Source organism: Nipponia nippon, unplaced genomic scaffold (assembly GCF_047370975.1).
Source record: "Nipponia nippon isolate SJK-2023a ecotype South Korea unplaced genomic scaffold, ASM4737097v1 scaffold_2, whole genome shotgun sequence".
In the NCBI taxonomy this organism is placed as follows: Eukaryota; Metazoa; Chordata; class Aves; order Pelecaniformes; family Threskiornithidae; genus Nipponia; species Nipponia nippon.
The window spans coordinates 73138444-73152457 of record NW_028262336.1 but is presented as its reverse complement, the minus strand read 5'-3'; the positions used below and the strand labels follow the sequence as shown (position 1 = coordinate 73152457).

Here is a 14014-nt window from a genome sequence, read left to right as displayed (position 1 = left end):
GTGGAGCATATGTGTCTTTGTCGTGTAAAATACTGCAGAGCTTCCATGTTTGGTTTACCTAATGTAAAAGAGAAACTACAGCTGCTTCCTTTTTCTAAAGTGTACGGCTTCGGAGGGACATGAGGGAAGGGGAGGGGAAGCTGGGCTTTGTATGGGGGTGGGAAGAGGTTAGGAAACTTCATGTGAAGGACCAGTAGTAAGCCGTGATGTTAAGAAACTGAAAAAATGTCAGCACGCTTTTTTCTGCAGCATGCCAGACAATTTCCAGCATACTCCCTTTCCTCTGCTTAGCGTTGTGCCTCATACGATATGGTGGCTGAGGTTGTAGGTTATGATGGTGTGACTAACAGAAGACAACTAAGATGCGTTTTGTGTTGCCAGACAAAAATTCTTCATTCTAACAATGTGAACTTAACTGCAACGTCTTTCTGTGGTGATTTTTTAGAGCATAAAATAGTCCAGAGGCTCATCTGTTTGGGGGAAGTAGCCCTTTAATCTGATGTACAGTGCTGAAGTGACAATGTAATGAGTTCATCTTATCTTCATTGAATAAACAAAGTTGGTTTACGTTCTTAAACACTAGAAATTCACTACATGTCTGTAGTAAAAATGGTGTAAAAAGTTACTTTATACTTTGTCAAAGCTTGTTTTTTTTAAAATGATATATATCAAGTTCTGCATATGAACCAGCTAAAGAGGAAGTTCTTTGGAAATACTTGACATTAAGATGAGTGTATCACACTAAACCAGACTGAATCACGAGACCTGTTTTAACTACAAATGTCTCCATTCTGGGTTTATTGGAAATATGCAAATAGGTATCTCTTCCTCACTAGATGAAACTTCTTGAAAATTTGTTAAAACTGAGCACAGCGTTTAAAGTTTCTTATACTTCCATCTAGTACCTTTATAATTGGAGTAGTAAATCAAGGCAGAGAGGAAGGGGAGCGGCACTGAAATCCTAACAGATGTGGAGGTAACAAGGTGGATTGCCAGTGTACACTTGGTGCTCTTCACTGCTGAGTCTGTCCTTCTGTCTGTTGATGCTTGTGAAGAATTGCAGTCTCACATGATTGCTCTGAAGAATTACTGGTCTACAGTAAGTTTCTTGGCAACTATATGTAGAAGATATACTTCTCTTCTGCTAATCCCACACAGTTTTGTCTTGTTCCTTCAGCAGGTGCTTTTTATTTTAGATTTTACTGTGAACTTTATATTGTCAGACTTCTCGACTTCCTGCTCTGTGAGCACAGAAGTCCACACCTTTGGGTTATGCAGTGAGTTTCTGTCTAAGGCAGGACAAGGAGGGGCCAAGACACTAGTCTGCTCTTGAGGAGCAGCAAGGAGAGAGAAGACAGCCCACTGCAACTGGTGCATTGACTATAGACCAGGCATGCTACTCCAATGAGCTCAGCAAAGCTAGGAAGGCAGGTAGGAGCCATGCGTATGAGTCTCACACACAGTGCTAAGTGCCATTCTCCATTTTAGCAGTGTCCATAAACTTTTAGCCTTATAAAGCCTTTTCTTCTGATTAAATGCTCTGGAATGGCTTACTCTCTACAACTACCTAAAAGGAGGTTGTAACGAGGTGGGTGTCAGTCTCTTTTCCCAAGTAGGACAAGAGGAAACAACCTCAAGCTGCGCCAGGGGAGGTTTAGATTGGATATTGGGAAAAATTTCTTCACTGAAAGGGCAGTCAGGCACTGGAACAGGCTGCCCAGGGAACTGGTTGAGTCCGCATCCCTGGAGGTATTTAAAAGACGGGTAGATGTGGTGCTTAGGGCCATGGTTTAGTGGTGGACTTGGCAGTGCGAGGTTAACGGTTGGACTCAAATGATCTTGAGGGTCTTTTCCAACCTAAATGATTCTATGATTCTATGACTAGCCATAGCTAGCTAGAAAAATATGAGAATGCTTTTACTAATGCAGCTACTAGTTGGTGCTTGCAGTGCACTTTCCCTTCTGAGACAAACAAGTCCCGAAGTACTGACACTAAAGACATGCTGCTGCTATCTCTTTGCTGTATTTTCTATCTTGAGTTGATAAGAAAATGATTCTGTTTGTGGTTAATGTGTTCAGACACGTGTCAAGATTTGTCATACGTTCAGGGAGATGCAGATTTTCTTATCACCGCTTGCTTTGTTTTGTTCTTGTGACTTTCTGAACCCGTTCAAGATTTGGGGTGCCCTGAAGACATTAGACCTTAACAAAGCACTGTAGGTGAAGGAGTGAGCAGAGATCAGTAGCTGGGAGGGACGTTTGGAAGAAGCAAGGGAATGCTGGTGTGATGTTGGACAAAGTCTTTTGAGCGGGAGCACTTTCCCTGCCTGGTTGCACCTGTGCAGCCAGGAATGCAGAATCCCTGGGACCAAAGAGGGGGCCTCGCTCTGTAGCCTAATGATATGAGGTGGGAGGAAGGAAGATAATTTGTAGGTTCTGGTGCTGCTTGTGCATTTTGCTTCTAAGAAATCATCAGATTAAATGTATACGTAATATTTGCAACCCGGTTCAGTAATTCTTGCTCCCAAAAAAGTGACTTTCCTGGTAGCCCTATAATCTAGGTTTTCTTGAGTGAGGAGCCTATCTGCGTAACTCTCTTGGGACCAGGTGGTTAGCTTCTGAGGGACCTTCTTGCTAGGGAGATACCTCTAGTACTACATAGCAAAAGTAGATGAATTGCAGAAGTGATGTGAATTTTCCTCCACTTATTCTTTGGTGATTATTACTAGTTTCCAGTTGATGTGCACAAGTTTTGGTGCTGGGCTTACAGTCATCTGGAACAGTTTCGCTAGAGCTGAGGAAGGCATTTCTGAGGTCATGAAGAAGCTTCTGTTCCAGCACCCTGTCATTCCTGGACTCCAGTCAGGACCTTTCTTTGAATACAGGAAATTTTTGTTAAAGGCAGCCTTCACTATGATGTCAGAGATTATGGCCTTCCTCTTATCCCACCCCATCTACCTCCTTCCTCATAGCACAAAAAGATTGAAGGGGTTAAGGGTAGTTTAAAACTGTTCTTTCTCATTTTAGAATGGAAGCCTGTGTTTGGTTTTACATCCAACCCTGAGAGCAGTCATAAAATCAAAGTAGAATAAAATGAAAATCAGTGTTTCCCAAAGCAGAATGTGTTTTTGCTAAAAGTATCATTTCTCACTAGATAATTAACAATAACCTTGTAAATAATCTGAAAACTATCCCCCTACCAAAGAATGTTGCATTTTCCTATACTGTCTCCCTTTATATATGCAGCAATGCATTCGGTATGTTTATACAAATGTCAGTGAGATAAAATATATATTCCCAAATAAATAGCCCAGGTGTGGAGTTTCTACATTGCTTTTCTCATAATTGCATTATTTGGGTATGTTTACAGATTGGTTTGGGTTCATATCGCTTCCTGTTCGTTTCACTCTGTTGTCATAGCATAATTCTTGTGGCATAACAGACAATAAATAGTTACAAATTCTGAAATGTGGCACAAAAGAGAACGCAGAGTCGGAGTTTGTGCAAGAACTTTGGCCTTCCTGCTGGACCGCTTTGGGCTCAAGTGCTAGGGCTTCATAATGGGATTTAAAATGATGGCTGAGTGATGACTGTACATCATTTATGGGGCACATGGATTTCTGTTGCTCCTCCTGAATCTGAAGTGAAATCAAGCCCCAAGGCAAACACAAGTGTGAACACAGAGAATGGGTATTTTTCTTTTAGGTAGGAGAAGGGCATCACAAAAACTGGCTTTTTCAATATCACAGTTTTTAATGAACTGGTTTATGAACCTTTTTTTTTCTCCTAGAAGGTAGATGGGATCCTTTTGGAATGTCTGTGCATACTCTTAGATTTAACTTCGCATCAGCTGTTTTGCTTTTGTTTTTACTAGAAGGAGAGACTTGGGTGGTAGAGGCAGAAGCCTTAAGGGGGTTGGGTTTTTAAGGAGTGTTTACAATGCTTCAGCATCTTCAAGGGCAGCCTTGATTTTCTCAGGTCAGCATGCAGCATACCCTGACCAGTTCCTTTACTAGAAATAAAAAATTTGTTTTAATTTTGACCTGTTTGAGAAAGGGTTGCTAGGTTTGGGCTCAAATTCTGAAACAAACAAAAAGCCCCAAGCAGCTTTCTGAGTCACAGGCAATGCAGTACACAGATTTTAAAAAGTAATAGTCTGTAGTTGTGGGGAAGTTGGAGGTAAAGAAATCCCCTATTTTTTTCTGATTCTTGACTGAGAACTCTGGGTACATACAATAAAAAGTGCTTTGAAAAACAGAAAGACCAACTGCTATCTGCAGCAAAATACAAAGTAAATTTGGTATATTTGTTTGTTTGTTTATTTGGGTTTTTTTTAACATTTCATTTTTGGTCCTAGGTTTCTGGGATTTGCTACAATAGCAGTATATTAAAAGTTCATCGAATTCTTCGTGTACCCAGCTGGGTAGCACGGATATTTTCTTGGACTCTTGAACCAATCTTCTCATCTGCGGAACCCACGAATGAAATTAGACTGGGAATGGGAGCAACAGTTGACATCCAGAGGCAGCAGAGAATGGAGTTACTGGATCGTCAAATCATGATGTCTCAGGTTGCCCAAATGAGGCGGCAAAGGCAGCAGCAGGTATTGATATACGTTCTGTAAGGATTATATTAAGTTATGTGAAAAATACGTTTTTGGTTCATGTATCTTTTGTGGTTCCTATTTCTTAAAAATGATGTATTTCTTTATTCTTCTCCATCAGTCTTTCATACACTGCTGTACAGCTAATAGCCACTTAAGTGTTTTATATAGCTTTATATGTTGAAACTGCTTCACAAGCTGTAAGCAGAATGTCGGACAATCCTGTAAGGATCTCAGTACTTCTGGCATTCTTTCACCAAAAATGAGGCTGAAAGGTAAACTGATTGCGTCTCGGTGGTCTTTTGTAAGAGCCATTGTGGAAGTGTTCCTGACTCTCCTGAGTATTTGTCTTGTTAGCATCCTTTTCAGAGAGGTTGAAAATTGTCTACATAACTCCCTTGTTTGCAGATATACTTTGAATAAGGCTTGTTTCTTTTAAGAAAGTGCAGAAATTAAATTCTCTAGCTTTCTTACAGAGGTCAACCACAGGGACTTTCTGTTTGCCGTGTTTAATGCTCTTGTTTTATTTCCTTATTGACTAGAATAGCAGAGCCTTTTTATTTTCTCTGTTGTAGTCAAACCAGCAAATGCAGATATTCACATACTTTGCGTTGTAGGGCAGTAAAACGAGGCAGATGGTGTCTCAATTCACTTTTTCCTGTATCTTAGATGTATGTGCTACTGCTCTATCAAACCTAGTGGAAAACATAGGCTTTGCGTTGCTCTATGTGAACATATATTGCTCATAATTTTATTACAGCCTGGCAATTTGAGGTCTTTACTGAGTTTCCTCTGCCTGAAACACAGCTCTGTACTGATACACAAGTTCTCGTTGTGTTCGAGGTAGTGTAGTGCAAGTAGGTATAGCTATGTTATCGCTAATATGGTGCCAGAATTAGAGATGTGATGGCATAAAGCTTTGGCCAACAACTGGAATATGAATCTTTGTGTTTCTAGTCCCTGATTCTGTTTTCCTTGATTTCTTAACATTTCAATCTGATGAAATTGTTCCTCAGGTGTAAAGATGCTAATCTACTTTTTGCTATTCCCATTAGAACGTTAATCAGTTTTAACATAAGAACGGAACTAGAAATTACTCAATTCTTGAACATTGCTGTTGTAATAGAAAATGAATTGAAAGTGTCTGTTGGACTACAAGCTGCTGGCAAGAGTGCAGCCAAGTTTCTTCAGATAGGAGGAAGAAGCCATTTCCAGTTATGAAGGACAATCTTTATAATGTATCTTTAACTGCAAAAAGTGGTAAATAAGTTCAGAACGGTAAATTATGGAAGAGTTGATACCATTTTCTTCTCATCTTCTGCTTTCCTTAGGCTATGAACAATGAAAGTGGAAAAATGTCTTTTCATGTTTGACTTCAAATAGAGTTCTTTAAAAAGGTGGAGGGGTTTAAGTAAAATGAACATTGTTTGAACACCAGTAAGATGCTTCCCTTTCCAAGTTGACGAAACACTTTCAAGTTACCTTCATGTTTGGCCTTTAACTTGAGTGCAGCATTTAGTTAAGTGATAGTGCCAGTCTGTGAAACCAGTGATTGGAAGGCGATGGGATCAATGTATGAATGTTTCAGGGAGGCTCTTCAGAATAGATGTGTCATGAAGACTTTTGACCAGCCTTTTTTTTAACGACTCACTCACGGAATTTACTGACCATCAGCTAAATCACAAAAAGCATCGTTCACAAATGTTGAGATGTAGTGGTAAAAATGAAAAGCGGGCTAATTCCAATCTCAAAATAATATTTAAAAAATTGAAAACCATTTTCTGGACTGCTGTACTTGGGCAATTCTTTTGCCTTTAGAGGCTTAGAAAGGTATAATTTGAAGACAGTGGAGTTGAACAGATCACATTACAGATGGAATTTAGATGCTAATTTTACCTGTGGGAGTGAAGCTGATAAAGAATGCAGATCGGTTTCTTAGGGAGTTTTTTTTGTGAAACTGAAAATAATAAAAGCTGCAAAGTATATATCAGTCATCAGATATGGCTTTGAATTATATTCTAGGAGAATGTTCTGAAGATTTCTGGAGCCCCAATATGCTGTCTGTAGGTAATGTGCCATAGGTGAGATAAATTAACGTTTTCTCTCCTGCTTTCCTTTTTGTTTGGCGAGGGAAGTGAACTGCAACTTTCCTCTGTATGCCGTAGTGCAACAGGTCTGTTTAGGTGCCCCTTGAGAAGGTGCTCTGCTCATTCCTCCTACTCCTTTACTCTTCAGTTCATCTGTTTGAGAAAAGAGACAATGCCGTTTCCCTGTATATTGGTAGCATTATGGAAGGAGAACACGAGAACATGATAGGTGGTTTTAATGGTGCTCCATCATCCTCACAATGTGGCAAACTCTGTTCTGGCCATAAGGAAGCCCCTTTCTTAAATAGACGCTTTTTGTAGTAAGCTTATTCTTCAAGTCTTTGCGAGGGGAAAAAAAAAAAAAAAGAGAGAAAAAAAAGGAAAAAAAAGAAAAAAAAGAAAACAGGGAAAGAAACTGGGGAAAAAGTGTTTCTCGTAAGTTGTTTTTCCTGTACCTCGAAGATACTGGGATGTAAATAATTTTATCTTTTTTTTTCTGCTGTTCACTGAACTCTTTTATCCAAAGCAGAATCCACTTTGGATGCTTTCTACAAACAGCCAACCCAGAATTTCTTTACTGGAAACTCTTTGAGCTTTACCCTTCCCAGTATTTCTCTAGCTGAAGTGTTCTGGTCTGGAGGAGCCTGAAGCACGGAGCTGTGCGTGTGAGTGCTGGGTTGTCAGACACCCATAACTTCGAGGAGTAGGTTGAGTATCTGGTAGAATTTGAACATAAACCACCAGCTTCATTACTTGATGTACCTCATTTTAGGCCTTAAATGTTCAGTGGTACTGTGTCTGACTGTGTTGTTAGAAACTGAAAAAGCTATCTTATGTTGCTAGTTTCTCAGGGGAGTGTGGTTACATGGTGACTGATTTTTGTCTTGGTTTCTAGTTGCTGTGGATACAGCCCTTAAACAGATGGTAGTGTGCATATTGAAAACTTTCTGTTCTTTTTTTTTCTTTCACGGATAATCCTGGAAAATGATGAACTTGTCACAAGTGGAGAATTACTGAGCACCACCTCCAATGCACCTTTTGAGGCAGAAGAATAAAATGCGTGCCATATGTATTCATTCCCTCAAAGAATACCAGCTTGCTATTTTGTTACTGCTTTTAAAACTTTAGTTTCTTAGTTCTTTTCTTTCCCACTCTTTTGTCTATCCTCTTTTCTAGTTTAAATAATTTATCCTATTTTTCTTTTTTTCCCATTATCTGATTTCTTCTTCCCCTTCATATCACTTTCACATTTCCATTCCCCACTATGCTATTTTCCTCCCACATTTTCGTCATCTCTTCCCCTTCATCTCCATTGTTTCCCATACTTCGTGTTTGCTCCTGTACGAAATCCTTCGCTTTGGGGGAAGTTCTCTCCCGTCATGTCTCACCACCAGTAATCATTTACTGATGCATCATGAAGCTCATAGGATTTTAGGGATGGATGCTTCTTGCCTTTCTGTCGTTCAGACCAGGTGCAGTTGAGGTCTGTGGGCACTATTTTATCCTTTTGATACTGTAATATCAATGGACATTTTGGTCTTCCTCTCCTGACTTTTCAATTTCTTGATCTCTTTAATGTCTCAGCATTTTTCTAAAGTTTATCTTTCTGTAACCCAAATGAAAGCCCTGGTGGGAAAAGGGAAGCAGCTGCTGCATCTGTGCACCCGTGTGGTAGCAGGGAGTCAGCTTGACTTTCACTTCCTATTGAGAAACTTGGAGGGAGGCTGGCAGATAACCAAATTGCAAACAGATAAGGGAGGAGTCCGTGCCTAGGTATTATTGACAACACTGTTGTCACTAAAGATGGATATGTGGAAGGTGGTGGAAAATTGCGGAAAAGGTGGTCAGCACCTTCTGTTGGCAACTAAATACTTCTCCTTTGAGCCCTCATCCCTGTGCCCATTCGGGAGGGGTGGTGTGTGAACCTCAGTCCCTTCATCTTGAAAAAACACTTCCTGCATCCACAGAGCATTTATTCCTTCATTCATACTGAGCATGTTAAAGACACCATGTTGCCTGCTGCTTGATTTCTCTTGTTTCTTGGCTCAGAAAAGAGCTTCACCAAGTTGTTCCAGACTGTGTGGTAAGCCTACAGCCATATATGAAAATCTTCATTTCACTACCTCTTTTCTGCCCTATCCTCCACTTTAAGCTTATTTTGTCTTTTCCCTCCTGTGTTTTGTTCTTCTATTCCAGCTGCCGTTACTTTTCAGTGAGGCCAAACTCTCCTTTGATTCATATCACACAGCATCTCTATATGAGATTCTACAGCTTGCAAAGGCCAGACTTCTTCTATAACAATGTGACTTCCTCTAATTGTTCATTCGTTAGATGTCTTTCTCCTGGGACACTGGAGAGATACTGGTAGGCACACTGAGTGTCTCTGTTGTTATGGGGAGTCTCATATCCTGAGAAACGTACAAGTTTCACATTTTGTCACCTAAGGACTGTGAGGCTAGATTGCTGATTTACCTTCTGGTTTTATCTAAGCGGTAAACTCCTGACCTTGGAAAAAAAATAGATTAATGGAGCAAAGACTTTCCTGGCACAAGAATTCCTCCTCAGGAATGTTATCCTCATACATGATGGTAGAAAAAAATCCCTCAGTGAATATACTCCCAGACAGTCCATTTCTGCTTTCTCAAAGAAGCCTGAGAACCGGACCTGAGCATATTCTTTAGCTCTCCCACTGGCACTGAGAGATACCACTTTGACGAAGTCGTCTTCAATAGCTTCACAAGTTTGAGTACCAACAACAAGTCCTTCAAACAGACAATTTTGAACCCTGAAGACCTTCTGCAACCTTTATACATTGCCGTGTCCATATAAACGCTTGCTCTCACAGCCAGGACGTTGGATGGAAGCAGCTTGTTCGTATTGTTCCACAGATGTATGTATCATTGTCAGGAAGGAATCTACCAGACTGCTTTACCTGAATAAACTAAACGGGTGAGATTTTCAGCCAAGTGTTACACAAAGTCTTTTTCTCTAATTAGGTTTCCATGCCAACTAGTCTGTGTTACCTAAGGCTACTTTGGGATTTTGTGACATAATTGAATAGAAACTGCCTCTAGCAACCTTGCCATAAACTTCAAAGACAGCTACACGTAGGTTACCAATAGGATAAAAAAGTTACTTGAGCTCAGAAGCCCGAGATGTATGTGTACAAGATTTGATATCGTATTTTTAAAGAAGTATGTTAACTAATAAGGGGTTTATGGGTTTATTTCAGCCCATGAATGAAGCATGTATGCTGCAGCAATAATCATTGTGGCTAAATTTAGACTCAGTATTCCTTCATTCTTCCCTTCCCTCTGCATGCTGATGTACATGTGTGCACACACCCCAAGCCTTTTTTGAAATCACAGATAGCTTCCATTTTTGTAGAGAAAACAGTATCTTCTTCAGACCTCAGTGAGTCTTTAACTCATCCTTTGCTTTTCGGCATCCTTCTGGCATTTTCCAGTCTTGATTATTCTCTATAATTGTTCAATAGTGTTTTCTTTGTGTTGAGAATAAGCCTGTTTTTGTGTCAAAAGGGGAGCTTTACTCTGAGAGGTTGTTAGGTATAAAAATTGCATATACTGCTGATGTTGGCATGTGTGAACTCTTTGGTTTTTTACGGTTTCATTTCAATAACATATTTGCAGCAGTTGATAACCCAGTGCTATTTAGATATTTCTGTTTTCTTTTTCTGAATAAATTTTTTCATGGATTCTAGGTGTGAAATTAAAAATGTTGAATTTCCAGGGTGCTGATCTGGGTAATGAACAGCTTGTGACTATTTCCACTACAGACAAACACTTCATTTTTCTGGCTTTTTCATGGAAATTGGCAATTCCACAAGCTGACAGACACTAGTAGTCCTACTAGAATAAGCTGACTGTGTCTCATTAACAGCCAGTTGTCACAGTCACAAGGCTAACTGTTTCTGACTCCTACTCCTTGGTAGCACCCCGCTCACACATTGAACTATCATTTTTTTCTTGGACCAGAATTATGAAATTCTCTGTCTGGCTGTGTTCATGCTAGTATGTTGGAGAATCTGGTTTTGAGTTTTCTTTGTGCCCAGTGTTTGTTATCTCAGCTTGTCAAATCAAAACAATTTTGGAACTCTGATTTCTCAGTTTTGTTTCGGCCTCTACTTGTTCCTTATTGCTCTTTGAAAAGGTTTGTGCACAAGAGGTGAATGAAGGATTATCTGTCTAATCATCATGCTTTAGTAACAGTTCACTGTCACCAGTCAACATCCAAAGAGCCATGTAGTAAGAATTAGAACTGTCTCTGTTTTGTGTAAAATGTCTAAAGTGGAGCTAACATTATTTCCTCAAGTACAGACTCTGTGTTCGTGCTGGTGAACATGCTTTCAGCATTTGGCGCACTGGACCCCCCCACCCTGATTATCTCACTCAGCAAGTGCTGAATGCCAAACATAAGAACAGCTCCAAATCCTGTCATTCCTTTAAAATTCAGCTGGTGATTATGATCGACAGCTTCACCTCTCATAAGGCACTCACTTATAAAGATTAATTTTTCATAATGGGAACTAAGTTTTCAATATGTACCTGAGATTTCTGTGGGAAAAGTGACAAGCCCCACTGCCAATAGTATGACATAGATGCATGTTTTCAACTGATGTAGCCATGACCATATCTGTGATGTCACAGCACCAGCAAGAGCCCAGTTTGGGTGAAGAACAGCTGACACAAGCAAGGGAAGCCGGGAAGTTTGGAAAAGGAAGTGCTTTGAAAAGGTGGTTGAAGACCTGTCTCTAGAAAAGATCCAAACCCCCATTTAGTATTGCAAATTAAGTCTGAGAATCCTGCTCAACCCTTCCCTAATGTTGGATGAATGAATAACATCAGTTCTCAAAAATGCCATCTTCCAACTTCTGCTCGATATGAAATATCTTTCTTTCTTCTTGGCATAGTGATCCATCACTTTCTGGCTGAATTACTGCATCACAGCAGTAAGGAAAAGTGAATGTTACTGTGATGCACAGTTTGGTACAGAATAGGTATTTACCCTTGTTGTAACAGGTTAAACACAAAGCAGTCTGACTGTTTCAGTGTTCTGAGCTAACCACCAGTTTTTGGGAGTAGCTACACAGCTCTTCACTTACTGCCAACCAGTCATGTGTCTGAGTCAAATAACGTCGTGTGTGACAAGCAGTGGTCTACAAGGCCAAGTGGTTGGGCATGCACGAGTGCGCAAGGAAGCGTCTGCAACTCTCTGCACCTCCCTTGAATGCAGTAGCAGAAGCAGCCATTCCCACCTCACCTCCAAGGAGCAGATGTGCCTGCCCGTTGGCATTTCTGGCTTCTGCTACTATGAAGGCATCGTGCCTGTGCTGAAATCCCTTCCATTGTCTCTCAGGCCGCTTCAGAGGCCAGATTAAGGTGTTCCTCCTAGATTTCAAAGGAAATAGCTGATCAGGCTTCAGAAAAGACCACATGTGGATTTCTGAACTTCTGTGACACATGAGCTCCTCTGGGACAATGCAGGCATCAAAGTTCAGGATGCAGCAACTAAGAGTTGGAGACAGAGCCTCTTGGCTAAAGAGACATGTCTGTAGGATAAATTTCCAGAGGAAATTGGAATATCATTAGAAATTGCTGGAGTGCTTTCCTTGGTGAAAAATTCTTTCCATCATTAAGAACGATGCTCAAAACACTAATACGGTTAGATTTCTACCCCCTTTCAAAAGAAGGAAGTTATTAAAGTAAAAAACAAACAAACAAACAAAAACAACCAAAAAATAGAATTTTTTCCTCACAAAAAGAGACAGCCTAGGGATTTGAAAAGGTCTACTAGAAATTTCACCATTGCCATTGATCTTTCTTACGCAGTGTTCAGCACAGCAGGTATCGTCATGTCATTCATGGCTATGCTTTTTCTTTGTTTATATCATCAGTATGTGTACTTTGGAGTCAATAATTTGTAGAAAAATTTATGTCTGAAAAGCAAATAAGTGTTTCTTGCTTTAGTACGTTTTTTAAAATGAAGCTTTATATGAAAGAAGTAAGATGACATCTATGTCTGTACCAAGTAATGGCTCCTATGCAGAGCAGCAAATTTTAAAAATGTTACTTTAAAAGATGAAATGCAAAGCAATTTCCTTTTTTTTTTTTTTCTTTTTTCTTTCGCTGCGGTTGTTATGTTAAGAAAAGGTGAACAGGACAGATATCAGGAGGTGCTTCCTGTTTGTGCAAACAGATGGCGAGCTGGCATTAACCATATAGAGAAGATAACATTATCAAAATATCTTAACCACATGCATCACTTTCAAGAGGACTTTTGTAAAGCATTTTCTTTCATTTCTAATTAAAATACGTTTTGTGATGTGACAGCTACTTAACTGGATATTTGCTAATTGTCCATAATGCAAGATTTTTAATTGTCAAGCTTTGGATGAGAAGTGCTTTTACAACATATGCCATGGCAGGTATGTGTATGGGAAACAGGTAGAGCTGCTTTTCAAAAAGAGAGGAAGGAGATTACGTGAAAAGAAATGGCAAGCTGGGGTTTTATCAGAGACATTTGCTAGCTCTAGATATCTCTTTCTTATTCTGTAGGAAAGGAGGATACTCCTTTCCTTGTAAACAGTATTGTCCCAGACACCATAAAAAAAACCCCGAACCCAAAACAAAAAAAGACATCAAGGATGTGACCTCATAAGGCACAACTTCAGTACGTAAAGCCCTGGCAGCTATCCAAGAATAAGTCATCGATATGGCATTTCCTTATAACCTTTTCTGCGATGAAGAGCTGCTGTTTTCCCATTCCCTTAGTCCAGTCCGTTCTTAAATCTCATTCTCTGGTCATCTAAACTTGTGACTGGTTTGTCGTCTTCCTGTAACAGAAGTTCCAACATCACCAGTGTTCTCCTAATCCACTTCTAGTAGTGATCTATCAGAGACCAATAAAATGGTCTCCTTGGTATGTTTGTCTCCTATCACACAGTAACAAAGAATTTACAATCAACTGATTCACCCAGTCTTTGTACTGCTAAACCCAAGGAAACCGAATTCTTCTTTACTTAAAAAAATTACAACCTAGGAGTAAGGGAGGGGGAAAGGCTTATAGGCTTTCTTAGGTGTGTCCATCACCCTTCTAGTCAAGTAATTAATGAAGCATCTTTTTGTCAAGTGTTTTTCCTGATGACATGTGGAAGACCATGTTGTGGACAGAAATAAGGGCCCAGACACCAATTTGTACAAAGTATTTTTATGAATAATAGTCTGTAGACGGAATTTTTCAGTGCTTGTCTCTCTCTAGTAGCGCAGCAGTCAGGACTTCCAAAACAGAGTTTCTGATTAATGCC

At 39.9% G+C, this 14014-nt stretch overlaps 1 protein-coding gene across 1 annotated transcript in view; it reads left to right on the top strand.

Annotated features, from left to right (window-relative positions):
• UBAC2 (UBA domain containing 2) overlaps positions 1 to 14014 on the top strand; it is a 102646-nt gene that overhangs the window by 80058 nt on the left and 8574 nt on the right. Inside the window, exon 7 of the mRNA XM_087758167.1 lies at positions 4358 to 4603. Within this exon, the coding sequence (XP_087614293.1) occupies positions 4358 to 4603 (246 nt within the window). The remainder of the gene's footprint in view (positions 1 to 4357; positions 4604 to 14014) is intronic.